General features: G+C 40.1%; 1 protein-coding gene across 3 annotated transcripts in view; it reads left to right on the top strand.

Moving 5' to 3' along the window:
- The window catches only part of RPS6KC1 (ribosomal protein S6 kinase C1), an 82650-nt gene extending 56964 nt beyond the window's left edge, over nt 1–25686 (top strand). Inside the window, exons 12-16 of one of the 3 annotated variants that reach the window (XM_065746441.1) lie at nt 7902–9479; nt 9751–9840; nt 21196–21278; nt 22112–22207; nt 24777–25686. In XM_065746441.1, the coding sequence (XP_065602513.1) occupies nt 7902–9479; nt 9751–9840; nt 21196–21278; nt 22112–22207; nt 24777–24887 (1958 nt within the window). In that variant the 3' untranslated portion in view covers nt 24888–25686. Of the gene's footprint in view, nt 1–7901; nt 9480–9750; nt 9841–10641; nt 11034–21195; nt 21279–22111; nt 22208–24776 lie in introns of those variants that run through there. The other 2 variants (XM_065746530.1, XM_065746607.1) reach the window with 2 other exon arrangements.
- Nucleotides 25687–27254: the final 1568 nt, after the last annotated feature.

Below are 27254 nucleotides of genomic sequence, written 5' to 3'. Positions count from 1 at the left end.
ATCACCTGAACTGTAATTTTCACGTGAGCTGGTACAGTTAGAGAAGTAATAGCAACAAAAAATAACAAAGCCTAGTCAGATACCAGCTGACCTTAAGCCTGGCATAATGAAAGAATTAGAGATCAATTAGTAATAATTACTACTGTTTCTAATAGTTCTGCCATATCGTAAGACTTATGGATTTGCTGTTTTCTTGGGAAGAATGTCCCTTCACAAGACAGATGGAGAACTAGGTGTAGTATTACTGGAATTTGGGGGAATAGTTATCATTTGGAGGGAACAAAAATGTTAAAACAGGCTTAATTTATTTTGACCGTTTGACAAAGATAATCTCTGCAAAGTGATAATTTTTGTTGTGATGACAGCGATAAAAATGGAGATATTGCATGATCAGAGCTCTTCCATTTGAGAACAGAAACCTCAGCTTAATGCTTGGATGGAGTATATTCCTTGAGAAGGAGTAACTCACTTCTAGTCATCTTCGTCCTCTTCACAAGTCCAGATAAATGTGCTTGGCCTGAGTGTTTTGCTCTTACTGACACTGTCTGGAACAAAGGTTTAGAGTTCGGTGATGGGAGGATCTTTAATTTTCCAAGTGCCTGCTAAATCAGATTTGTGCAGCTCAGAGCCTTGTGTGGCACGCCATGACATCTGCTTGGTCTGCCAGTGGTGAAGGTGATGTTTGTCAGGCATTGTCATTTTGCCTGGCCTGTCAGCAAACAAATACTTGGAGGCAGCCAGAGCTCATGATGCCTTTCCCTAGCTTTGGGTCGTGCATGCAAGCAGGGAACATGGGAGGGAGATGGATTATTTTGAGGGGGAGCTGGGAAAGGGGATGCAGGTTATATGGTGAGATAGGAATACTTTCTGAATAGAGAACTCTGAAAGAAGAGCAGTGAGAAGAGAACATGGGAAGAACTGGGGAGCATTGCAGGGGGGATACAGGACTGTCGAACTGTGCTGGGGAGGAATGGGTGAGCTGGCAGAAAGGGATTTTGATGTGGGTAAGGGCTGTTGCTGATGGTATGTGATGTTCACTTGAACGCTTTTAGATATAAGCTGTAAAGTGCAAACAGTTTCTCCTCATTTTCTGATAAAACAAGTCATTTGGAAGTGGATTCACCTCTTTTTTTTTTTTCTCAGTGCTCTAAGTATTTTTTCCTAATGACCAGGGAATTGACAAGGTTAATGTCCTTAAGGATAGTCCCCTACTTTCATGAACTTATTGACTGGCCTACAAACATAGAAAGGGAGAGGAAGATAAGTGATGTTTGCTGTTCTAAAGAGGGAGAACTGAAGCACAAATAGATGAGTAAGTTGCTCAAGAACACATACAAAAATTATATTGCAGGTGTAGGGCCTGATCCCAAATCCCTGATGGACAATAATTCCAGGTTGCTTTGCAATTGCATGACCTGTGCACCTCACCGTGTCCCAGGAGACCAATGCTGGAAAGAAATTCAGCAGAAGTGCTTAAGTTGTCTTTTAGATTTTCCTAGCTCCAGAGAGAACATGGAAAAAAATACAACCCACTGATGACTGTCTTGAATGCATCAGTCCTTTTTTAGTAGCACTCATCTTTTAAACAAGGGTAAAAATACCAAGAATACCAAAAGATAAAAAAAAAAAGTTAAAGAATTATGTCCGTCTCAGACCAAGTATAAACAGAGAATGTGCTTGTAGCAATGTTTGAGAAAGGATGTTGCTTCTAAAGTGATTATTTCTGAAATTTCATTCCACCACTTTGTGAATGTTCTTAACATTCATATTTAATACTTAGTTCTGTTGCAATGTAAGATATTGCCAGTCTAATTTATAAGTATATTGTTTGGTGGTGATTTATTATGTTATCATCATTATGTTATGTTATCTCAGTATCACTGAGAGGTCAACAGATAAAATATTAATTTACGTGGGCTATGGCTTGAATTATAGCTAATTCAGAGGGTGTTTTAATGTTATGCTAGGTATGGTAAGGAGCTTTCTAGCTCTTATTTATAGTACATCTTAACTGCCTTAGTAAGTTCAACCCCTGAGTTTTGTACGGAGTTCTGAAAGCTCAACTCCAAACTCTTGCTCAAGATGAAAACTTTTTTTTCAGTCAGCCATAATGCTGTTACATGCTCAGATTGGTGAGTGAGGTCTTGGGTCCCCTATTAGGGTTTTCTTGTAGCTGCAGTTGGAGCCTTGAAGTCTGTCTTAGAAACACAAAAGTCGGGAAAGTTTTCTTGTAGCTTCGTTAGAAGGCACTTGGCAAGTTCTGTTGTGGTAGAGAGCCAATCTGATATTAACAAGGCCTTGCTTCTTCTTGGCGCTATCAACTCCAGAAATTTTAGGAACAGATGCTTCAAAAATAGGCTGGGGGGCTTCCATGGGACATCAAAGTTTAAGTGGCTGTTAGAAGCTATCAAATCTCTTCAAGCATAAATAAACTGGAGTTCCTATCAATCTGGAGAGCACTCAAGAAACTTCACACTGAAGAGGCTTGCTGCACACGGGAATTGGTAGGCAACAGCGTGGTAGCATAAAGGCTTGCAAAGCTCAGACTTGTCCTTAGGGGAGGAGAAAGTTCTAGCTGTAAAGACTTGACAGAGATCAGAAGAGGTAGGAAAGGTGATGTAGTCCTTGGCAAGGGACTTTTTCAGAAGGCTGCTTTGAAATAATAGCTTTTGCTTGAAGTGCTTTGGGAAGTGGGAGCTTTGCCTAAAGTAGCAAACTTCATAGCAGAGATTCACTGGTAGCAGTGGAAGCAGTTGTGTATATGAGGCTCTGGAGTTTGTAACTATTATTGTGTTAGAGATAAGGTTGAGATTAGCTTCCAGTTCCCGTGTATGCAATTTACCATTGTGGCTGCTGTGAAATATTGTTATTGTATCATGATAATGCATGCATGTCTGGCTTCCTTTTGGCCTAGAGACTATGCAAAGATAATTAATTATACGTTGTCATTGTATATTAATATGATGAAGTTTAGCTATAGTGATTTCTTTACTGAAAAAAAGGACAGTGATTCTAAGAAAACCATAAGGTTGTTCTTTTTCTGGTAAGGAATATTATTTCACATGAAGTGCATAACTATGATTGGTAGTCCTGGCCATAAACAAATTTTTATGCAGTGATGTAGAGAGTTTAGCCAGATTTTGGAGAATAGTTCAAACAGATGTCTCTCAATGCTGTTTTTTTTTTTCTTCTTTTTTTTCTTTTCTGTCCTATCACAATTATTTGGAAGCTCAGGCTCTTCACTATCACTTCTTTTGGACTTTCCTAAATACAGTGATCACCACATTCTGTACTGCATTCTAGTTTTGTAGGAATTGATGTATAGAGTCATCCTTTAGAGCAAACTCATGGGCCAAGATAGCAAAAGCCTATGAATTGTTTTGAATTACATCCACTTAGCCAGTCTTTCAGGGTGTGGAGCTGAAATAGTAAGTGTCCAAGTACCTGCTGAGGAGAAGACCAACAGGTTATGATTTTTTTTCATGTCAGCTAGAACAAAAACACGATTAGGAGACTAAATTTGCTGATCTGTTAGGTTTCCTTTTATCCTGTGATGTGTACAGTATAGTCTCTGTATCTTCTCTTTGATGTGCCTGCTTCAAAGTCCTATTAATAACAAAAACTGCAAAAGTGTTTGATAGACTATTAAAAGAAAATATGGAGCTAACCATTTCCTGTCCAGCTTCATCCCTTGGTCACTTTATTTTGAAATTTTAATGATTTTTTTTTTAACACTAACTTTTTAGATTCTGCCTCTTGAAGCACAGATATAGCCTTCAGTGTATCGAAAATATGGTGAAACGGCAATTTTAACAAGTCATTCTACTTTTCATATCTGCAGAAGGAGCTTTGATTTTTGTGTGCTGGTAAAACTAGAAAGAGTAAGCTAGACTGGTTATAATGTTTACTTATGGTAAAAAAAAATAATTAGTTATGTTAGTACTGTACTTATGAAATGGCATTAAATACTAATCAACTTTGACTTAAAATAGCTTTTATAGTTATTTAGTTATTTACTATTTGACAGTGACCAAAGCTTACTTGTTTGGATTGATTTCTGTAATTTTAGTTTTTATAGATTCCTGATACTATATTAGCATGGCTTGCTAATGGGTTTTCTTGATCTTACACAACACATGGGGAGAGGGGGGAAAGATTATTAGTATGTCATTCATAAAGGCATAATTATATACCCAGATACGAATATCACTCTTGTTTGACCCTGGATTGGACATTTTCAAAAAGGAATAAAATTGTTGTTTTTCACTATAGAACACAATTATTGAATAGCATTTATTTACATAGTTCCATTTGACCAGGAGGCCAGTCTTGAAATATTTGTGTGTAAGCATATTTGGACATAATAAATCATTATTTTTTTATATTTCCTTGCATTTAACTACAAATTGGAGTTGCAGGAAGTAGTTATTTTCACTGTGATTTCTCTGTCTGTGATTATTAATGAGCAACTTCTTTCTTAACAAGGTAAGATAATAGCATGTTTACTAATGGAAGGTGAACTATTGTTACAGTTCACAGGTAGACAGTTCTGAATTTCTGGAACCTGTAGGGACAAAAAGATAATTTTTTTTTGTCTTTTGCAAACCCCGTTTTTGCTGAAAGCATTTGGAATCAAACATTTTTAAACAACGGTTTTATCTTCTTGACTCTTCCATTGAGTTTTCTGTTAGGTTTCGAAGGGCTGTTCTAAACACATCTGTTTTTCTTCCTCATTCCTTCTTGAGTTGATTCCTTTCTTAAGCTTTACTAAGACTTTGAGCAGAGGCCAAGATGTAGTGGAGACTGAATGAAACATTGCATATAGTGAGGGGGAGGAAGCAGAAGACAAGAACTTCACCAAGAGCAGCTTGACCTACGGGTGAAAAATGAGGTAGTGCTGAGGAGGATTCTTTCACTTTTCATGCTGCCAGACAGTCCAGCTCCTTTCTATCTTAGTACAGGGTATGAACCGTTTAGATTTGTGTGAGACCTTCAGATGTGAGATGCAAAAGCATACCTGGTATCCAGCAATGACACAGGAAAAGAATGTGACGATAGGCCACAGCAATAAGGTACTGAGCTTTCTTATTCCTGAGTCTAAGCTCAACCCAGATCTCCATTAGAAAGTAATTTTTGTACTACAGAGGAAGGACTGATCATGCTAATATTTGTATTTAAAGCTATGACTGGAAGCTGGGACGCTATTGGGCCAGGCACTGTACAGTGCTGCAGAAATGTTAAGTGGGTCTTCATTGGTCATGTTATGTGAGCACCTTTTGGAAGCTGAGATTCATGCTTTCTTAGGAAATTTGCAAAGCAGTACTGGGATAATAAATACTAGTAACAGGAAGGTGGAAATATTTAGTATTTGCTTGTATTAATAAGCATAATGCAGGTGAGGTGGGGAGATTTAATACGCTTTATTAAATGCAGGAGGGTGGTTTCATACTGAACAATAACATCTCATTTGAAAAGACACTTAGTAATTCCTTGCCTAATTAATACATTGGGAAAAATCATTTTGTGAGGACTGTTTACTTAAAATGGTCTAATTGAAACAAAAAAAAATTGTATAAATACTATTCAATCAGAATTTTCTAATATAATTAAACTTCTGTGTTGCTTCTTTTGTCATGGTTGGAAGTGTGAAAAAGATGAGGATATCTTTCAGACAAAATAAAAATGTTTTCTCATTTCTTTTTCTCTTTTCTGTTATTTTCTTTCCCTGCTAGTCCTTAGCAAAAGCATGGATACATGTAAAAACATAAATTAGAAAAAGAATTGGTGACTATGGAAAGGATGACTTTTATTTTTACCACAAGACCTTAAGGATAGCAATTCAGAAGGCTCAGGCAGACCGCAGGGCTCAGAAGGCACAGCAGTGCTATCGTATTTGAGGCAAGTGGCTTCATCTTAAGGATCCACGTGGACCCCAGCCTTTCACGCGGACAGCATCCCAATCTTGTGCTGCTGGCAGGACTGGGATGCTTGGCTCTTGCCAACTTATGCAGCTGCTCCCTTGTACCCAAGCAGCCTGGGAGTACACTGGTGTCCCAGGAGGCAGCTTTCTTGGTGGCATTGGCCAGCTGTTCTGGGAGATGACATAGAACCTTGTCTGGCTGTTGTGGCATGACATGTTTGTAGGTATTTGAATACATGATAGGGCCTCACTTTGAGCGCTGTATGCAGGTTTGGGCACCACAATATAAGAAGAGTATAAAACTATTAGAGAGGTCTATGAAGATGGTGGTAGGTCTGGAGAGCCTGGAGTATGAGGAGCTGCTGAGGTTCCCGGTGTGCTGAGCCCAGAGCTGAGAAGCTGAGGGGAGGCCTGATAGCGGCTGCAGCTCTCACAGGGAGCGGAGGGCAGCGCTGAGCTCTGCTCTGTGTGACAGCGACAAACCATGGAGCTGCAGGAGTTCAGGGAGTTTGGATAATACTCTCAGACATGGATGGTGCTGTGTGGAGCCCGGAGTTGGATTGTCCTATTTTCAATTGGACTCAAGCTGTTAGAATTCCCTCTTAATACTTTTATTATATTTAGTTTTACCACAACCACTGAGATTTTCTTTTTTTTTTTTTTTCTGCTTGAAAAACACGTCTCGTCTTAGCCAGGGGGATGGAGAGCAAGAAAACTCCACATTGTATTATTCAAATTCATTTTTAAAGTATCAAGGGTTTTCTGCCTTTGATAAGTTAGTTTTGAAATACCTGGAAATATATAAAACCTGTTCCTAGGCAGTGAAAAATACTTTCTTCTTTCATTGTCCTTTTTAAAGGAATTTTGCCTGATAAGGAGAGTGTTTAAAAATAACTATTAAAGGCTATTTTGGAAAAACATAATATGAAAATCTTTTTAACCAAAAAAATAAAAAATAAAAAAAAAACCTGACCAAAAACTTTGCAGGTGCCCAGCGGGCTGAATATTTATTCTTTTCTTCTACAAAGATTGTTTGAACTGTACCTTCTAGAATTTTTGTAAAATTTTTAAACTGAAATGTCTTGACTTTGCATTTTTCCTTAAGTTAATAAAGGTGGCTATCTTTTTAAAGACAAATTCTTTGCCATGTGCAAGAGATGCAGCAGTAACTTCTTGATTTTTTTTTTTTCAGCTTCTGTTTGTCAGTCTGTAATCATCTTTCTTATAAATGTGTGGTATTTGGAAAATGAGGTTTTTTTTGTTTTTGTTTTTTTTAATTTTATGATTACTTTTGGAGCTGTAACTTTTTATAGAGTTTTTGATGTGAAGAAACTGGTTTGCCAATGTGGCATAAGATATTGAAAGTATTTGCTCAGTGCAAGGCATATTTTCTTAAGTCCTGACATTCAAGGCAGAAAATCATCTGTATTTAACTAAAAAAATCAGTTTCTTCAACGACAAACAGATCCTTAAAATAGCCTACTAATATGAGGTATTTTCCTTCCCCTTACTGAACTAACTCACTAATCAGTGGTTTTCAGTCTTGTCTTCCCTGATGTTGCTTATGAGCTTGGAGCTGTGATTCAGAACAGGCAGAGCTGGTGATGGGTACTACTAAACCAATTGATCTTTCCTAGTTTCTGCTTTCTTTTGAGACAGCAGATGGAGAGAGCAGTCGCCACCATGCAACTTGAGACAGACTCTGAAATGAGACTTTACTGAAGGTTTTATTTTTTTATTAAAAAAAAAGAAAGCTTAATCTCAGATGCAGCTATTTAAATATTTATATATTAATACAAATCTGCTTGAAAAGCAAGTTATGGTCCCTGTAATTACTTCCTCCTGAGAAGGTAGATCCAACTTGCACTGTTGGCTGAAGGAGATAGCGTATTCTGTCAATATTGACATTTTCCTGTATCATCGTTAAACTGATTCTGTTCTGAGTGATATTAAGAGACTTCTGCCTCTTCTTTTCTTGCAGGAGGAAAACTGTGGTCATATGTCAGTAAATTCTTAAACACGAGTCCCGAAGAGAGCTTTGAAATTCCTGAACCCAAGACATCCAATTCAACTAAAATTCACCTGGAGCAGCCGACGCCTAGCCCTAAAGAAATCAGCAGCAGCACAGATTCCAGAGAAAGCTATGGGGAGAACATGCTGAAGGTGGTCCCGCTGAGGAGCAGCCTGACGCCGAGCTCCCAGGATGACAGCAGCAACCAGGAAGATGGCCAAGAGAGTTCAAAATGGATGGACTCAGCATCCAGCTCAGAAGAGGAGTGCACTACGAGTTATTTAACGCTCTGTAATGAATATGGGCAAGAAAAAATTGATTCTGGCTCTCTCAATGAGGAGCCTGTGGTTAAAGTAGAGAGTCAAAGTCTGAATATCAAAGAGAGAAGTTCTTTACAGAAATGCAGTATTGTTGGCAGCGATAGCTTCAGCTCTCAGGTTCCATCTCAGGAGCTAAAGCTTTTCATTGATGATGCTGAATCGGAAATAGCCAGTCCTACTGGGATATTGGACTCGCTCACCAAATCAAAGAACAGCCCCATGGAACTCTTCAGAATCGACAGCAAAGATAGCACTAGTGAGCTTCTGGGACTGGATTTGGGAGAAAAATTGTATAACCTGAAATCAGAACCTTTGAAGCCATTGTTCTCTGTGCCGGGTCATGACAGAAGCTTGGATGCCCAGGAGAACAAAATGGGTATGAGAGCTCAGGACACCGTAAGCAGGGGATCAAACGACTCTGTGCCAGTTATCTCGTTTAAGGATGCTGCGTTCGATGATGTGAGTAGTGTTGATGAAGGAAGGCCTGATCTCCTGATAAACTTACCTGGTATGTCTGATGCAACTGAAGAGGCTGCAGCATCAAGGCCTGCCAAGTTTACAAAAACTGATATGGACGTCTTGGAAGTAAAATTGTTAGAAACACCCGATGTCTTACAGTTAAACAGTTCTGCAGAGCAATGCAAAGCATTTAATCAGGAGCCAAATCACGTGACACCAGAACTGGGTGATCCTTCCCCCAAGGAAGTAGATGGACAAAGTGGTGTCACTCCGGGAGCTCTCGAGACCCCCTTTACTTCTGACCCAGAGGTAGGTAGTTCAGAAGACGGGGCTCTGTTTCAAGGGCCTGGAGCCTGCTCCTTAAGTATGAAAAGCAAAGAAGAAAGTTTGTTTGTTTCCAACCTGCTCTCAGGTGCTCAAGATGTTAGCTTGGACAGAGACACGATAAGAAACGAAGCAGTGTTGCTATTTTCTGATCAAACTGAAGACTCTGGGAAAGAGGAAACAAACCTGTCTTTGTTACCAGCAGCTGAAAGTGAACAGACAGCACCAAAGAGGGAAGACAAAATAGCAGTAGCAGGGGAGAAGGATATACACCAAATTTTTCAGGACCTTGATGAAAGATTAGCGATAACCTCCCGGTTTTATATCCCAGAGGACTGCATTCAAAGATGGGCAGCTGAAATGGTTGTAGCCCTTGATGCTTTACATAGAGAAGGAATTGTGTGCCGCGATTTGAACCCAAACAACATCTTATTGAATGATAGAGGTCAGGAACTTTTGCAAATGCATTTCTTTTTATTCGCTGTTGCTTCCAATTAACTGAGTAGGCGTTTTATCTTGTAATTAGTATCTTCATTTCCTGTCTAGAGCTTCATTATCAGTGCAGCAAATTCACCCCCAGTAATAGCTTCTAGTACTTAATGATGCCATTATTCTTAATGATACTGTTTTTAGCTACAAAAGGAGTAATTACAGTTCACTTCTGCAGAAAATGGAAGGGAAAAATGTTTTGATTTCTCCTGTCGTTTTGTTTTTAGGACACATTCAGCTAACGTATTTTAGCAGGTGGAGGGAGGTTGAAGATTCCTGTGACAACGATGCCATAGAGAGAATGTACTGTGCCCCAGGTTAGAACAATCACCTACAATGTTTCACTTGGAAAGTAGATAAGCAGCTTTCATTTTCTCACGGAGCCTTTGTAACGCAGAGCTTAAGAACAAGCAGTATCTAATAGAATTTTCTTTTCCTGAATGTCTTAAAAAGCAAGAGAGTTTGTAACTGCTTTATTGTTGAACCGTGTGGTTGTTAGAGCATCTCCATAAAGTGTAATTGTGTTGAGTGTCTTGGTTAAGGATATTTTAAAAACGTTGTGTTTTCTTTCAGTTGTTTGTTATCTGTGAGTACTTCCTGATAACTGGAATGAGCAAACAGGGGAAAGGGCGAAGTGAAAAGATGACACCACAAGCTTTAAAGCACAGAAATTTATACATGCAAAGAACATGGAAAAAAAAAAACAACATATCGCAGTTTGAAATACACAACCCTAATAGGCTCAGAGGTGCCTCTGACATTTTTGATGAGCTGCAGTGGGCTTTGAAATAGTTTAGAGAGCTCTTTTCTTAGAACTGCTTTCATCAATCATGAGGGTGATAAAATCAATATCTCTTGGGTTTTTATAGCAAGGATGGCACTTGAAACTGAGCCCTCCCTCTTTTCCTCTTTCCAATTTATTTTCTGCTATTATAGTTGTCTAATGGTAGTGACAGTTAAAATCAGATACTTTATTTATAACTTTAGATTTTAAAAACTTTATAGATCGCTTAAAGAAACGACTCCTAGGGTTGAAGTAACTACAGTAATGCTATTCAGACTTTCAGTTTGTTGTTATGATTCTGAATTTGAAATGCCAATGTACGCCTCCTGATTAGTGCATGGCCTGGCTAAGCTTTGCAACATGGTATGCCAGTAGTCCTCGAGCTGAGCCTGCAAATGGGCTTGAAAGAAAGGTGAGTGAACAATGCAAGACAAAAGTTGTGAACTTAGTTTGGCAGGTATTTGTTCTGTGATGTGATTTCCCCCAATTTCCCTTACTGAAATACAGTAAGGAACTGCTCTTTGTGAATACAGGTGGTCGGATGACGACAGAAAAATGAATTCCAACTCTTGAGATTAATAGTAAATAAAATTTTTGCTCTCCATGTGCAAGTCGAAAGGGAAATGGTAGGTACTACAGAGAAACAGAAAACAAGTGCCTTTTTTTATCAAAGCAAAATCAGTGCTACTGTTCTATCCTCACCCCGCTTTAATTCAGGACAGGAAAGCTGAGGAATCCTTGCTTTTGAGAATCTCTGCAATTCTTGTGACTGTGGAACAGAAGTATGTCCTGCTTGTCAATGTGTACACTGTTGCATTAGAAAGAAGTGTTTTCCTGCCTCCATAACCCAGGCCTGTACAAAGCTCTCCCCAGTTCAGCTGCTGCAAACATGGAAGCACAGCCTTTTCCCACCTTGTCACCATTAATGAGCTGTGAAAGTCAAAGCCTAATTTTTTTGTGTTCTAATGAGGATCCAAAGAGAGGCGCTTTTTTTGCCCCCTAAGCCGCAACCAGCCAACTCCTGCTGTAATTAATTGTTTAGGAAGCAGCCAAAATAATATTTAGCAGTCCCCAAATACAAGAATAAAGTTTTCTGTGCCATTGTTATTTCCATGTCCCAGCACAGGTGTGGTATCCATATGGGTTTTTTGGATAAGTTACCCTCTCCTTGCTGCTCTGTTCTGTGTGTCTTTAACTGGTGAGCTGCAAGACCAAGATCTGCAAGTGTTATATAGATGCAGGATTGATACTGCTGTATGAGTCTTTCCTATTCTTCGATGTTATTGTTACCTGTTGAAGTGTATGTGCTTTATTCTGAGTAAAGTATGCGCACCTTAGATAATGTGTGCAGCTGAAGCCAAAGTAGCTTTTTCTTAGGGCTGCTGCAACACATCTGACTGGTATTAAAAAAGCCCTTAGTGGGCTTTCTTCAGCACCACTGCTGTGTAACAGGAGCATGAGCCTTATTTGGATGGTCATTTTTCTGTTTAAGAAACATCCTATGGCCCTGGAGCCCACGTCTCCTCCTTATGACAGCATTGCCCTCAAGCTGATCCTCAGTTCAGAGTGCTTAGGTCAATTGAAAGTTTGGTTTTATATTCTTCTTCAGTTGCTTTTTCAGATTGTTTGTAAGTGTTTCTCATAGCTTGCGTTTTCCTGCTGAAGGAAGGACAGTAATCTTCAGAGGTGAACAAGCAATCTTCACAAAACTTAGTCAGGCCCTATGATTTTTATCATCATTGCAACATGGTGAATAATCAAATAACTCCAAGTGAGTCTCCGTCTTGTTTTGATGAGTCCAGCAGCACAGTGGCTACAGTGCTGGACCTACGGGTACCTGACCTCTCATTTCACTTCTGAATGAAGGATGCAGTGAATCTCAGCTTGTAAAATTTTACCTCTGTGTGTTTAGTTTGGTGTCTGTTTTCATCTGAATTCAGGATCGAATAGGATTTGGATGTGGAAAACCTCTATTTAACAAACTTTTGGCATTTTCTTATTTAAATGCTCTCATTAAAAGCAGGCAAGAAAGAGAAGAAGGTCTTTGTCAGAACCGTCCTTTAGGGTCTGGTGTTACAGACTGAGTACAGATGATGAACCTTCTCAAGATGTAGTTGTATTGTTTTTCTGCAGTAATTACTGAAAAGCAAATTTCATAGGCAGAAAAAAAGAGCGAATGAATGTGGAAGTTAAATAGATTACACGGTATCTTCAAGTTAAAATAAGTAGGAAGTTGTATTGCAGAGTTATGTGAAAAGCACAAAAATATATCTGAAATAATTTAATCTTTTTGATTGCTAAGGTTTCAGGTGTTACTCTTTTACGTGGTGTATAAATAGCACTTAGTGGTGAAGTTCCTGAGGGCGTATTTGGTTTTTTTAAGTTGCTTTACTGGTCGAAGGAAAACGTGGAACCTAAATCCTACAACTTCTGTGTCAGAATCAGATTTCTGAGGGGGTAGGGATGATAATGCTGAAGCTCTTCAGACTTGAGGAGGGAAGAAGTGCCCCTACGTGGGTCTGAAGGTGGTGTTGGAGGCTTTCAGTCCTCGAGGATGGGACTCTGATAAAGCAAAAGAAGGGTCCTTGGTACAGAGGCAGCAGCTGGAGCCTTTCTGCGGTGAGTAGCCGGGGCTTGCTCGGCTCTTGTTATCCTATGAAAAGCAGAGAGGAATTGTTAACGGCGTGTGTATAAAAGAGATTATGCAATGTAGGTATAAATTAACAGAACAAATGCAAACACCGTAAGCGTAGAAGTGTCAGAAAGATGGGAGAAGAAATAGTTTAAATAGCCGCACTCCGTTTCCTGCTGACAGCGTACTTAATTTTGTTTGAAAGTGCGATCGTCAGTTTGTACCGTGCATCAATTAAAAGCGGGGCCGGCTCTCTTCCCAAGATGTCGCACTTCTCGTCCGGGGCCGGCAGGTGGCATTGTGCCATTAAAGGATATCGCCGCGGCCCCACCGCGCGGAGGACTGCAGGCTCAAGGCGAGCTTTATTTGCAACGACTTGCACCTCGAGAGCCGTGCTTACAAGCTCAGAGCCGTGCAGTGTTACAGTGGTGCGACGGGAGAAGTCTTCTTACTGCTGCGTAGTTGCCCTCGGTCAAAGAGCTGGTGCCGAAGCCGCCCCGGGGACAGCAGGGCTATCTGCTGATGCCTGGAAGTAGCTCCGCTTTGATGGATGGCCAAACTAAATCTTTGCTGTTCACCTATGATAAGTCAAATGTTGTTTCTCTAACCCACAAGGGAAATGGTGGTTTATAAATCATCCCCGTAACAAGTAAATCTGAGGGGGGAGTTGGCCAAAAATAACGTATTTGCTTTTAAAGAAGAAATTAAGAAATTAAGCACTCGTAACTGAGATGCTCTGTGACTAATGTGAGATCCCCCTGGGTTATTTTAGTTGGCTTTTTTTTTTTTCCTTCCTCTTCTTTAAAGTAATTTTGTTGTCTGGGTGTTTTAAAGTGTGCTGATGTCTGAATACAAAGTTATTAGCAGATCAGATGAGAATGATTCACTTCTGTTTAAACAGCCCTTTGCTCTCTGTGCCCCCTGAGAACTCTTATCACATATTTGTTCAAAAAAAAAAAAAAAAAACCCCACAAAAACTAACAGAAAATCCCTCACATTATCCACCTGCCCGGTGCCTGATAGCTTCGGCAGTGTGTATCTCTTTAACTCTTGGTTAATGTGCCTAGGTATCCTGAAGAGGGAAAATTCCAGTAACAGATTCAGTTTACAGGGACAGAAACTTGAGCAAATGCCAGCCTAGCAGGGGGGCCATTATTCTGCACTGTAAATAAGTTTAAAAAAGAAACAAACGCGCACACAAACCTGTGAATCAACATGTTGTGGTCTAATTGAGGCAAAAGCAAGATAGATGAATTTTGAAATGCAAATGATTACCTTCTGTTACTTAAGTATTGGTTTTGTCATCTTTGTGATCTTAAATATAAAGTAGTGTTACCTTTTAAAAAGAGTAGTAATTATATTCCGGTTTTGATAGTTGTGAGTTTTAAAATAAAATTGGTAACTTTTTTTTTTCCCAGAGAGCCCCTTCGTAGTGTGCTTGATACCTGTGAGAAAGACAGAATTGCCTAGAGCCACAGACTAGTCGAGCCTGTTTTCAGCTGAAACAGATTGTGTTGAGGATTTACTGGTGAAGAGGAATCTTTTAGGTACTTTTTCAATCTAACCTGTAAAGCAGGATGTTATAGTGGCTTGCTGGTCTAATATAACATATGAATGCAATGTGTGAACGAGGTGTTTTATTTGCACCAGCAGTGAGGTGAGTTCTGTCATATCCCTGTAGAGTTATCAGAGGACGGAGATTTCAGAGCTGTTCTTTTTTTTGGAGGTCTTATTTCTTTCTTATCCAAACCATGAGTTTTCTCCAGATTTTTTTTTACTAAAAACTGGGGACTTGTTGAAACTGTAAAGCGAAAGTGAGCTCAGCTTTATCGAAAATGGAAGTAGAAAAGTAGTCATCAGTAAAATGCATCATGTTACTCGGGTGCTTTCACAAGCTGTGTGCTATTATCAAGCCTTATTTACACACACTAGCCTTCACAGGAGCCTGCACAGAAATCTGTGGTATATTTGGTTGGATCTAACCCGGTGCTAATGGTATGCAGTGGGAGACCTAGATAAAAAAAAGAAGGCTTTGCTGGTAAGTGATTTTGCCCCAAACTGACCAACATGTTTCAGTGTGCAGCCCGATTTTCATACTTCCAAATAGTCTACTTGTAGACAACTGAAAATACAGATGTGAAGTGCAGCTGATGACCTAAAACATTATTTAAAATAAAAATTGCTAGCGTGCTATTATTGGCCTGGATGCTATAATTTTTATTTACTGAAGAAAGCAAAAATGATCTGCCTTTATTTACTGAATAGATATCCAATGCTGGAAAACCTGCATATTATGTGTATGTGTTTTTCAGTAGGAATTTGCAAGCACTCATTAAATTCTGCTGTTCTCTATTATAGTGGTTTAATTTGGAGTAGATTGTTTAAGAAGCAAAATAGCGGTGGTGGATTAAAGTGCCATTGACCCTGAGAGGTGTCGAGGGGTGGGTTGGTCTCATGGTTACACTGTGAGACTGGACGTCCTAGATTTTATCTCTGGCTCTGTTGTAGTTTTTTTGTGTGACGTTAGTGTTTCAAGATGATCTTAAAAAAAAAAAAAAAAAGGTTAGGGGGAATGGGGGAGATGAGTGGGTTTAGAGCAGCAAGTGTAAAAGGACAGGCTATCTTCATTTTAAAAGCACTGGCAACAGGAAATGAGACTGAACGTTAACATGACAACTGTATGGCTGTTGTGAATAAGGAGGAAAAGTCTGAGGCTGCTGGAAAAAGTAATGATGATGATTGTGAATCTGAGAGTAACAACTGTGCAACCATTTGGGGGTGTACGGCTCTCTAAAGACCCCGGAGCGTCCCATAGAGAACCAGCACAGCTGAATGCTCTCAGAACAGCAAGCTTTCATAAGCCTGGACAAAGTGGTTGAAAGCAAAGGTATGGAGAAGGCAGCAGGTATTTTCTGAAAACAGCACGATGTGGCTTGGCACTCAGGCGTGTTGCAAGTACACTGTGTGTTTTAGGTGAAATACCTGTTCCTTTGGCTTTTGTAGACTCTCTCACTAGTAAGGAGTGACATGTACTGAGCCTGCTGATTTGTAAGAATCTTGTATTGTAATCTGGCTGACATAAAGGGCATCTAACAACTCTGGTAGAAACTGCAATTTACCTGCAATTGTTTTCTGTTGTTATGTTTTAATAATGGAGCTGCAACTTGAAGATACTATAGAAGATGCCTTTCGAAGGCACAGACATAGCTGAAGAGTTAAATAGTGTTTGCTTTCTTTTCTAAACACAGTGGTTAAAAGGTTTCTTTGTCTCTATGGCCACCTGATTATTTTAAGGGAAGTTTTAATTCCAACTTGGGTTGCTAAGAGGACAAAAAAAAAAAAGAGTTGCTTCTCAATTTTTTTTCTTCTGTTAATGATGTGAGGAGATTTCTTCCAAAGAGGAATGTAGAAGCCTATATGTTATTGAATACCTTTACGCTGAAACTTCCTATTTTCATACTTCATTTGAGCTTAGCACATGTTTGTTGGACTTGCCTCACTACTTTATTGTTTAAAGACCATGATAAACTTCTTATACTTAAGAGTAGATGGTTCAATACTGTGCTTTATAAATTGCTAAAGCATTTTAGGCAAAGCATTATGACTGCTTGTGTGATATATTATTTAGCAAGTGTATCTTACATCGTGGATGACTGAATCTACGTAGAGTAAATTAGCTTGGATTCATTTTCCTTGGTTCTCTGCAAATGCTTCTTTACATTTATAGATATTAAAATAAGATAAAATAGTAAGCTTTTAAAATTAAATGAGTGTAAGGTAAATAGAATTTCTGAAGCGACTCTAATGGATTTTCATGCAATGCCATTTAGCTTAATGGCAGCAGAAGGGAAAAATGACGTGTCTGGTGTTTTCAGGGTGTTGGACAAGTGCATTTCCTCCTTAACGGTTCTAGATACCTGATGGCAGTTCAGATGGATGCCCTTGTTTTCCTATCAGTGCAGAAGCAGTACTTGAGGGTGTGCTGTTTCTGCTTGAAATGCAGAATAAGGGAAAGGAATCCCTTGGTTTTTGAAATTCTTGTCAATCCATCAAGATTCAAATGCTTCCTTCTTTATTCCATCTCAGTGCAACACTGATCCCGACTCTCAGTGTTCTTCCACATAGACCCTGTTTTCTCATATGCTGATTTCAGGTCTTGTTCCTAATTCAGATGCATTTTTTTTTGTGTGTTACAATTTACCCTGCAAAGTTTGATTGACTTTATGTTCCTTGTCATTTGCAAGTGACCAGGCCTCAATTGTGAAGTGAATTTCCAAGTTCACCTGACCAGCTTTAAGCCTGGCTTCTTTTTCTTTAATTAGCGCTTATGTGGGCTGGTCAGGAGCCCTGGAAGAAATATTACCTGGGAGAAAATGTTTGAGGGAGAGTAGTAAAAAGAGCCCTTGAAATCCTTCAGAATGAAAGGCTGTACTTTGGGTTGAGGTCCTGTAGAAAGAATAAGACTAGCAATGTCAGTTTTAATAATGTTATCAGAGGTATGTGTGTCCAGAAGAGGTGAAGTTCTGCTCTTCTACTTCGGAACTGGCACTTTTGTTTGAAAATACAGCACATTGTCAGCTACAGATCCTGAATCAGGAAGTGAAGTGCAAATATTGAGATAAGTATGGAAACCGTAAAAAAAAAAAAAAAAAAAAGGCCTTTCAGATGAGACCAGCTGCTCTGGAAGGACAGTGCTGGTAGAGAAGCTGTTCACGTGAAATATCTGCCTCAGTCTGAATCTGTTAGCATTCTACAAATCTCCTTCAGTTTACCCCAGTGACTGCAGTTACTATTGTTTTTGTGCTGGAATTTAGCATTGCAGTTTACATGCACTCATTGGTGCTAGCTACCACACGGACTTGTGCTGGGAAAGGAAGAGAAGGACACTCTTGCTTTTAATAAGTTCAATAACATTGGAAGAGCTACAGATGGTTTCATTTATTTATTTATTTTCATCCTACTTTTTGTTTATTCGGTCCGAAAGAATCTTGTATTAGAAAATGAGAATATGTTTCCCTGCAAATGTAGTCCTAGAAACACCAACGCTATGCATGTGTGTGCTCATGTTTATGTTTGTACAAATGTGGGCAAGGTCCTTGATTTCAAGGTCCACGGAGTAAAGAATTGGCACAAATATCCCCATGTTCTTCACTTAGGCTTATGGGTCGCTACCATTTATTGTTCAAATTACTTTGCTGATGGATTGAGATGAAAATGTTTTCTTAGTGAAGGCAGATATTGTGGCTCAGATTTATTGCGACATTAGAGCTTCAAAAAAAGCATATGCCCCGTGTGGTATATTACATTAGCTGGCTACTCTGTATCACTTGAAAGCACTTCATAATCTATAGTATCTAAATTTTCCCATGATGTGTAGTTGAGATAAAATGCAGTAATATTGATGTGATATCCTGAACTTGTGATCATCAGAAGTAATGTGACCTGCTCAAAGTAAGGGAATGTAAACAACACATGTTTATCTGTAGTATTCACACTGATATTTGTGCTTTTATTTTTAAGGAAAACATGAATGTTAGTCCAAAGTAAGGAAGCTGTGGGACCTAGGGAAAGCAGTGGGACAGCAGGCAGTGGACAGTGGGAGAAAAGTGGATCTAACATTTAGTTTTTGTGAAAAGGATATTCAGATGTTCCTCTTAGCTGAATTTTCCATGTTCTCTTCTGTGTTGGTTTAGATGACTTATCACACCGTTTCTGCTGTGTGCATGAGAACCCAGCCAAAGACTTTCCATACATTCCAGCCTGCACAGTGTGGCCATTCTCTTTTTATCCTACTTCTGTTGTTTTGTCACAGATAAGAGGGATAGAAGAGTTCAGTGTTCTTCTTGCAAGAGTTCTGCAATGATGTTTATTTTGGCTTGGTGTGTACTGGAAGTGTTCTTACAGTTAAAAGCATGAGTTCGATTTTGGAGCAGCAGACTCTAGTTTACTTCTTGACTCTTACTCTGTGTTCATTTGCTTGATGGGTGAAGTAAGGTTACATCAACTTCTTGTAACAAACTGTGTGTGATTCTGTGAAGAACATACTGCAACTTTGATGCTTCAAAGGACTGCATCAGCACCCGCGACCGCCAACAGGGAAGAAGACCAGAAATCAGAAATTAATTTTCTATAAATATTTATTTTCTGGGATCAGAATGACAATTTTTTCACTGGTGGCTTATTTATTTATTTATTTATTTATTTATTTATTTATTTATTTTATACTGTTATTCAAGAGACCCATCCCTTTTAAATGTTAGTTCTGAGTTCCTTCAGTGTCACTGGGGAGGAATAGACTATCTCCTTTTGGGGCATCATTTTAAAATGTAAGGTAGGTCAATATGGGGAAGTTACTGGCAGCATGGGAGTTGAGAATGTAGTAATCAGCTGTAATTAACTCTTGGCTTTACTGTCCTTATTCTCGAGTAGTTCTGGAATTCAACTTAAAAATATTCATTTGTTTGGCAGACACAAAGGAAGGCAAACTCTAAAGATGCCTGAAGTGTTTGTCTTTGGATTTTAGTTTTCATTCATATTATCTTATTTTTGAATGTACAGCATTGGATCAGTTAGCACTGGGAAATCACACTCAGCTTGGAAGAGCATTTCTATTGAACAGGTGTTACTGGGAGATGCTATGAAAACCTTTCACCAGCCATTTAATGTAGAAAGACCTGAAGTGGTTATTTTCCCCTTCTTTTTTAGAGGTCAAATGTCACGAAGGTCACTCTTCCTAAAGTAAAAGTAAATTGTAGGAGCAGTTTTTGAGTTTCACATAAATTGTCTCAACTTGTGTTGAGCTTATTTAGATGCATGCCTTTAAAAATGCAATTATATCGATAAGTTTATTGTGTCACTGCTGATATATCTTTGTAAGTGTTCCTCAGTGCTGATTGAAGTATTAGTCTATAAGGAGAGGGATAAATGCCAACGTGTGGCACCCTTATTGTGATACATCAGAGTCAAATGCCATTAACTGTACAAGAAACTTTTCCATATGAGTGATGTCCTACCTAGAAAAGCTATACATGATCCAGCCTTTTCTGCTTTTGCAACAGTGACCTCACACTCATCCTCTGAGGTCCTGAGCATCTCCCCCAGAGGGAGCCTTCTGCACAGCCCGTGCTCTGTGTGCACACCTCTGGGGAAGCTCTGGGGTGATGTGTTCCTCTCCCTGATGCTGCAGTCTGACTCATCTGTAGCTCTCCTTGGCCGCGCTTGTGCTAAGCTCCCTGAAGTGATGAGCAAGATTTTTCTCATGTGCCACAATGTTTTTCACAGTGATGGCTGTGTGACTTTATGCTCATTGGTGTCCTCGCTTGGGAATCTGGTGTGCCTTTTGCCACCAAACCTGTTTTAGTACAGCTTCTGCATCCTTTGACAGTCCAAATGAAGATTTCATCTTCATTACAATCTGTTTTTCTGACTGATTTAGAGCAGATTGTGTGGTGTGTTTGTATTTAATATTTTTTTGCAGTTTAAAGCCTGAGTCACTGAAGGCCAAGTTTGCTGCATGCATCATGCTCTTATTCACACAGTAGCTGACACAAGTCCCACCTCCCCTCTCTGCTACCACTTACTTGCTCATGGACAGCAAAAAATGGCACTGGATTCTTGCTGGCTGCTAGGGAAAACTTTTAGCCCCCAGGTTGTTAATGTGAACTTGGGCTGAGCTGTAGCAGTACATTTACTGCCCATGTCTAGGCTATGTGAAGTAGATTTAGTGTCTCCATCTAGTTCTCAACAGACAGGAGGCTGTTGTGAACAACCTGCTATGGGGATCACAGCACGGAGTACGGGTTGGCCATGAGATGAATCCTGCCCTCCAAGACAAAATCAAAGCCTTCAGTTAACGATTATAAAATCTCTTGTACTGCTTTTATGGATGCCTCAGGTCAAACGTGCCAGTCTAGCTCTTCTAACCAGAGTAAATTCTGTAAATGTGTTTTGCTTTACCATCTGTCACTGTCCAGTTTTAGTTCAGTGTAGCAGAATCCTAACCATAATTCCTAAAAGTCTTGAAAATGCCAGTGTGTGCGAGGAAAAAGCAAATTATGCATGAAATGTGTAGTGTTGCTGTGTTTGAACAATGCAGTCTGTAGGTGGCTAAAGGGCTAACTAAATTGCAGGCGTAATGAAAGCAGTGTGGTATTTAGTATATGTTCTGTCAGCATTAAACAGTCACCTTGTAAATATATGTTAATTTTGAAGGTGTAGCCGACCTTTTTAATATTAATTGAAATGTCTCATGTTTAGAGGTTGGAGCTATCATAGAAGAGACAGAAGCCTGTGACTGGTGGAGCCTGGGTGCCATTCTTTTTGAACTCCTCACAGGGAAGGTAGGGGACAGGCTACATTATAAACCTGGCGTGCTGGCCAATAGTTTCCCACAAGTGGTTTGCCCAGTTTTGTACAAGCTTCCTTGTTGTACTCAGATACAGCATGGCAGAATATCCTACATCAGCTGTCTCTTCACAACATGAAGCAAGCTCCAGCTTCAGAGTAACTTGATAAAGCTGCATCAAGCTCAGGACTGAAAAAATAACCAAAAGCAATGTTGTCCTCTCAACCACCATAATATCAGAGCTCTCTAAAATCCTTCCTGAGCATTAAAACTTTTTTTTGCCCTGACAGGTATCTTTATTTCAGCACTGTTCTCTGGGATGGTATAGATAGATATATATGGATAGCATAGAAGCTGTGTGTTGCAGTGACATTAATTCAAGCCTGAGCAGACTGTCTCAGTGGATTGCCTACACTGGGAGGTCTCAGGCTGATGTGGTGATGCAAAACCATCTCATATGGAGGTGTTCTCATCACCTCTCAGGACTGCTGATGTGAGGACGAGTGCTTGGCCAAATTAACTAGTGGTTATTTGGCAGTTTCATGTAGGGAAATCAAGGTTCACCAAATTCCAGAACTTTTCAAGTTGCAGCAATAGAGCAGGAGTGCTGTGATGTAAACGTTCTAATGGCAAATCTCTGGGGTACTTCATTATCTGTAGGGGTTCCTTCCACAACCAATATTTCAAACTAGGGAGCACTGAATTTTTAGCTGTGTGTGTAAATTTACTTATATTCAAGAAGATGATCCAGCACTACAGTTTTTGAGTTAAGAAATGTATCTGTTTTTTTTGTTTTAATTTTTTTTTGGCCTTTTTTCTTTTTTTCAGACGCTGGTTGAGTGCCATCCATCAGGAATAAACACTCACACTTCTTTAAGTATACCAGACCACGTATCAAAGGAAGCCAGATCACTGATTCAGCAGGTGACTGCAGGGGGTGAAATCACTTTCTATGGGTACACATGCAGTCTGGATGGATAAATACCTGAGCTGTTCTTGTGAAATTGATGTAAAAATGAAAAGGTGCCGATGGGAATAACAACGGGCCTTTTGTCAGCACTGATGACTTTTGCCTGACTGGTTTGTTGCATCTGGAAAGTGACTTCTTCTTCCAGGTGCTTCTGTAGAAAACCAGAGTGCTTTCCTATTTCTTCAAAGAAGAAATTTTGTGAATATTGGTGCTTTGGAAACACCTGTTGGAGATATAGGAACTGTGTGCTAGCTGTTAATGGTGATTGGTTTCAAAAACAATGTTTATGATGAAGGAAATTAAAATCAGAGAGATTGAAGCCAGTTAAACAAGGTGGCCCAAAGTGCCATGAAAGCTGGAAGACAATGATTTGAAGTGTCAACCAATTGCTGTGGTTGAAAATCTGTTGCTGTTCCTCCAAGGCATTTTAGGTGAGGGACTTCCAAATGTGAACAGTCTGATGTTTGTAATGAGAAGATAACTGGTAGGTTGGACAAAAGGCCAAATGGGAAGCTTTAAAATACAGACAAGCTTCCAGAGTGATGTACCATGTATTTTCAAACTATCTAAATTTAGGTAGTCAGAACTGAGGAAAATAAATAACTTGTCTGTATAGAGTCTTACATTTCAGGTAACACAGTATCTTCCTCCCTGTAGTTAATTTTGGCCTAACTGTGCAAGTGGAGCCTGGATCTGACCTATTCCATTTGAGCAGAGTGAATAATAGACGTGAGCTCTGGTGTTCATCTTTAAGTGAAGAGTATCTGGCTAGTGAATACATACAAAATGGCATCACTTAGAAGCTCTGAACAGAGCAGAATCATCCAGTTCATTTTTCCCTGCCAGTGCAGGATTGTTCTTTGCAGACTAACATGTACTGCCTGTTTCCATATGTGTTAAAGAGTGGCTTTTTTGCCACTTGGAATGTAAGTGGCAGATATATCTCTGCCTCTTGCAGATGTATTGCAAGGCCATAGTCTGTTCAGAGCACAGTCACCCTAGTGCCTGTTAGGTTAAGCCTTTTGATGCAGGCTGGTGACGTGTCAGGTGGAGGTTCAGCTCTGTGAGCTAGTAAATCACATTTTTGTTGTGTGACTATCCGAGGAAGCTGCCATTCATTTGCTGAGGAAGCCTTGTCAGGAAAAGGAAGAAAGCTCTCTTGGCATGGATAGCCATTTGTCATTGTGACTTTCCTTCCCTCCACTGCCAAGGTCAAAGCATCACAGAATAACTCTCTGGGTTCAGTGTTCAGCTACATAGAAAACTGTCAGTCGTCTCCTGACATGGCTTCCAGTGCAGTGCAGGAGATTTCACTGTAAACACGGCATGATTTTTAAATAAGTATCTGTGATGCTTCAGCTTTCTAAGATGAAAGATCTCCTGAAAGGACAGACTGCAGAGATTAAGTGCCGGCGCTTCCTTTCCCCCCGCTGGTGCTCGATGCAGTCCAGCAGAAGGCAGAGGGACACTGGCAGCATGTGCTTGTGCTGCGTGCGGAAGATCTCAGAGCAGCAACATTCACTGTCACCAAGTTACCTCTACTACGTGACATTACAATTGCAAATGGCAAAGCTATCTTAGAATGTGTAAATTCATATGTTTATGGAAGTAGATGCACTGAGATGTTGAGTGCATTAAGATACGAGTACACATTGTTCCAGGAGACAACTGGGAGAAGTTATCCTATTAGCTGTTGCAGAAAGAGCAAGAAGGGAATTGTGCCTTTGTACTGAGTGTAATTGAATAGAAGATAAACAATTCTCTGGAAGTGCAAAATATTTTTGTGTGTCTTTATTAATCTCTTCAGAGTATTACCTTTGCATTCCCTTTTATGTGGATTGATATCTTTAAACAGATGTAAATATTGTGATTTCCTTTGCGTATGAATTCAGCATGTGATGTACAACTCGAAAGGGAATGAGGTGCTGAATCTGAGGAAATTTCCATGCAGCCCTTACCGCTGTAGTTTAGTTTGTTTTTAAACCACCAGCATTTCAATTTTTCAATCTTAATCCATTTGCAGAGCTCTTTAAAAACTTTTTTATTTTTTTAGGAAACAGAGAACTGACTCCATATCCTGGTATTTTAGGAACAACTCACAACTCATTAAATGGAAAGTTACAGACCAGCGTCCCTGATGTAGCCTTAATGCAGTGGTGTGACCAAAGGTTAACATGAAGTGAATGCAGTGGCCAGAGTTCTACAGATGTAGGCTCTGGCTGCTGTTCTCTTTTTAAAAACGAGGTTATGCTTAAAATGAAGTCCCAGTGTACAGTGCTTCAGGGTATTGCATGCTGTGATCAGTACTCTCTGAAGACTGTATCGCTGAGACTCAAGGAAAAGAGAGTCTTCCATTTACTGCATTTTAGGAATTTCAAGTGTGCTTCACACTCTTGAAAGTAACTCAAAGGGGAGGAAAGCAGTGGGATGTCCTTTACCTTAGACCTTTACGGAACTTTTAAGCTGTTGTTTTTGTTCTTACTCACTGAATTGTACATATATATTTTTTCTTTTTATATCAAGCTTTTGCAGTTTAATCCTGCGGAGCGTCTTGGTGCTGGCGTCGCTGGTGTTGAAGACATCAAATCCCATCCATTTTTTGCCCTCATAGAATGGGCAGATCTGGTGAAATGAGAGATGCGTGCGCCCTCCGAACAAACTCAGGTCAAGTGGACAAGTTACTCTGGCACAGAAGAACCCCGACTTTCTTCTGTCGAATCTCCCCAAGTCCTTGGGCATTCTAACTGGAGGACACTGGACCAATCATGCCAGAAGCGAACACTTTTAACAGGACTCACCGATTGTGCAGGGTGCTAGCTTATTTTTATGGCAACTGGCTGCCATGTGTCTGTAAATCTCTTCACCAAAGGGTGATTTGTGATGAAGCTGCCGCGTAGCATGCTTAGTGCTGCCAGACCGTCAGCGAAGTGACAGTGCCCTCCTGGTGCTTTGTCTGGTGATGGAAGTGTCTGTAGAGTGTGCCAGTTGAAAATATCTTTTATACTGTATGTCAGTAGACCATTTCCCTATGCTAAGTGCAGCTGGGGGAGGGAGGGGAACAAATAATTTATTAATGGTATATGCTGAATAAAATACTAAAATGCTTTCTGTGAAACTTGACACATAAAAAATACTATATCCATTAAAAATTAAGAAAGCTGTTGCATAATACTGTGGAATGTGTCTTGAAAATGGCATAGCACTTCAAACAGTGGAAAGAGCGTATAAAAGGCAAATAATCCTGTCAAACGTTGTACTTTGTTGGCTGGCATTGTCTGTTTAAAACTCTCAACTGTTATATTTGATGAGCTGCATGTTAACGTCACTACAGAAAGGGGAGACCTTTTCCTCAGCCGGATAAACACTGCTTTGCAACTTGATAAGGAGCAAGAAGGCACAGTGCTAAATAAACGTATAGATTACAAAAGGAAAAGCTCTTCTCTCGTCATTGCAGCCACTACTTAGCACTTAATGAACTTCACTTCCTCTAAGTGCCCTATTTTTAACAGTTACTTCAGGAAAAACCCTTTCTTCTTGTGTTCCTCTGCTTGATGAAGCTTTTGAACTTTCTGTTTGTTAATGGTCTGAATAAATCGGAGAGCCTTCACCCACTCTGCTGCTCCAGCAGGAAGGAGCCTGGGCTTTGCTCACGCCAAATGACTCGGTGTCATCTCTGAGCAATCCCTGGTGGGTAAGGCCTTGGAGTGAGGCATCTAGCCGACCTGTTTGCGTGTTGGTAAGGTTCAGAGCATGGGAGAACCACAAGGGATGTGCTGCGGTCGCTGTTCATCAGCCGTGCTTGTATGGGTTCCTGATGTAGAGACGCTGCACACTGTAATGTTGTACAGATTATGGATCTGTGTTCTTTTCTAAATGTTCCCTTTGCTCTCTCACTCTTTTAAAAACAAAACAAAAAAGCAACAAAAAAACAACAAAACTTCTCCCCAGCTTTATCCGGAGAACAAAGCCCAGACTCCTTTGGGAAAATGAGGTGACAGCAAGGATTTCTGTATTTACTTTTTTTTTTTGGGAGGGGGGGGGGGTTGGGAATTGTATCCTTCCATTTGTACTTTAGCAGCGCGTTTTATGAGCATTCCCCAAAGTGCATCTGCACAGTCTCCATCTGTTAGACACCAGGTCGGTGTATTGAAATCAAGTGGAAAAGGAAAATGCTTCACTTAAACAAAGGAAATCTGGAAACTTTTTTTTCCTTTTAAAATTATTCCACTCCCCTCTTTTTTTTTTTGTTGTTTCTTCCCTTTCTTGTGATCAGCAGGCCAGCAGAGGGGCTGTAACAACACCGCCGGTTGTAACCAGGTCATTGGTATCACCGCCTACGGAGCGCCGTCCAAGATGACATCACTCGCAGAAACTGTGCTTCAACCTACCACCCTCTGGCTTCATAACAGGAACTCCCTCAGGTGAGCCACAGGAACGACTTCCTGCGCCGAGAGGGTAGGAAATCTCTAATGCAGAGCCCGAGCTGATGCAGAGCTTCCTTCCAGCGCTGCCCCGGCTGTGACTCTGGAGGGCTCATTGCTCAGGGGAGGCTCTGCCACCTGCCTCCATCCCCACGGCTTTGCCTGCTGGCACTGCCTTGTTGTGCTCTTGGTTCTTTTTGGCTGTCCCACTGTGTTTGTTTGGCTGTAACTTAAAGCATTCATTTTCTTGTTCTTATTTCCTTTGTACTTATTCAGGGGCCGAAATGACTTGGGAAGTGTTCAGGGTTATCTTCTCTCTGGTGCCTGTTACGAGGCCCTGTGGTGCACATCTGTGTTTGGTGACTGCTGAGGAGTGCAGTGTCCATTTCACCTTCTGTTACACTTCGCAGCTGATAGCAAAGCAAGCCTGACAGTTTGTGCACAGGAATTACTGTGAGACGATGTAAAGCTGTGAAATACACATATAGATTTTCCTCATCTATTTAGGCAAAGCAGATAACACACTCAGGATGTCTGGAAGTGATAATTCATTGCACCCCGGTGAACCACTCTGTTATGT

The sequence above is a fragment of the Cyrtonyx montezumae genome, unplaced genomic scaffold, assembly GCF_038088225.1.
Source record: "Cyrtonyx montezumae isolate F1298 unplaced genomic scaffold, pur_monq_1.0 scaffold_0, whole genome shotgun sequence".
Taxonomy (NCBI): domain Eukaryota; kingdom Metazoa; phylum Chordata; class Aves; order Galliformes; family Odontophoridae; genus Cyrtonyx; species Cyrtonyx montezumae.
Note: the sequence above shows the minus strand (reverse complement) of the source record. Positions and strands in the feature narration are given on the sequence as shown.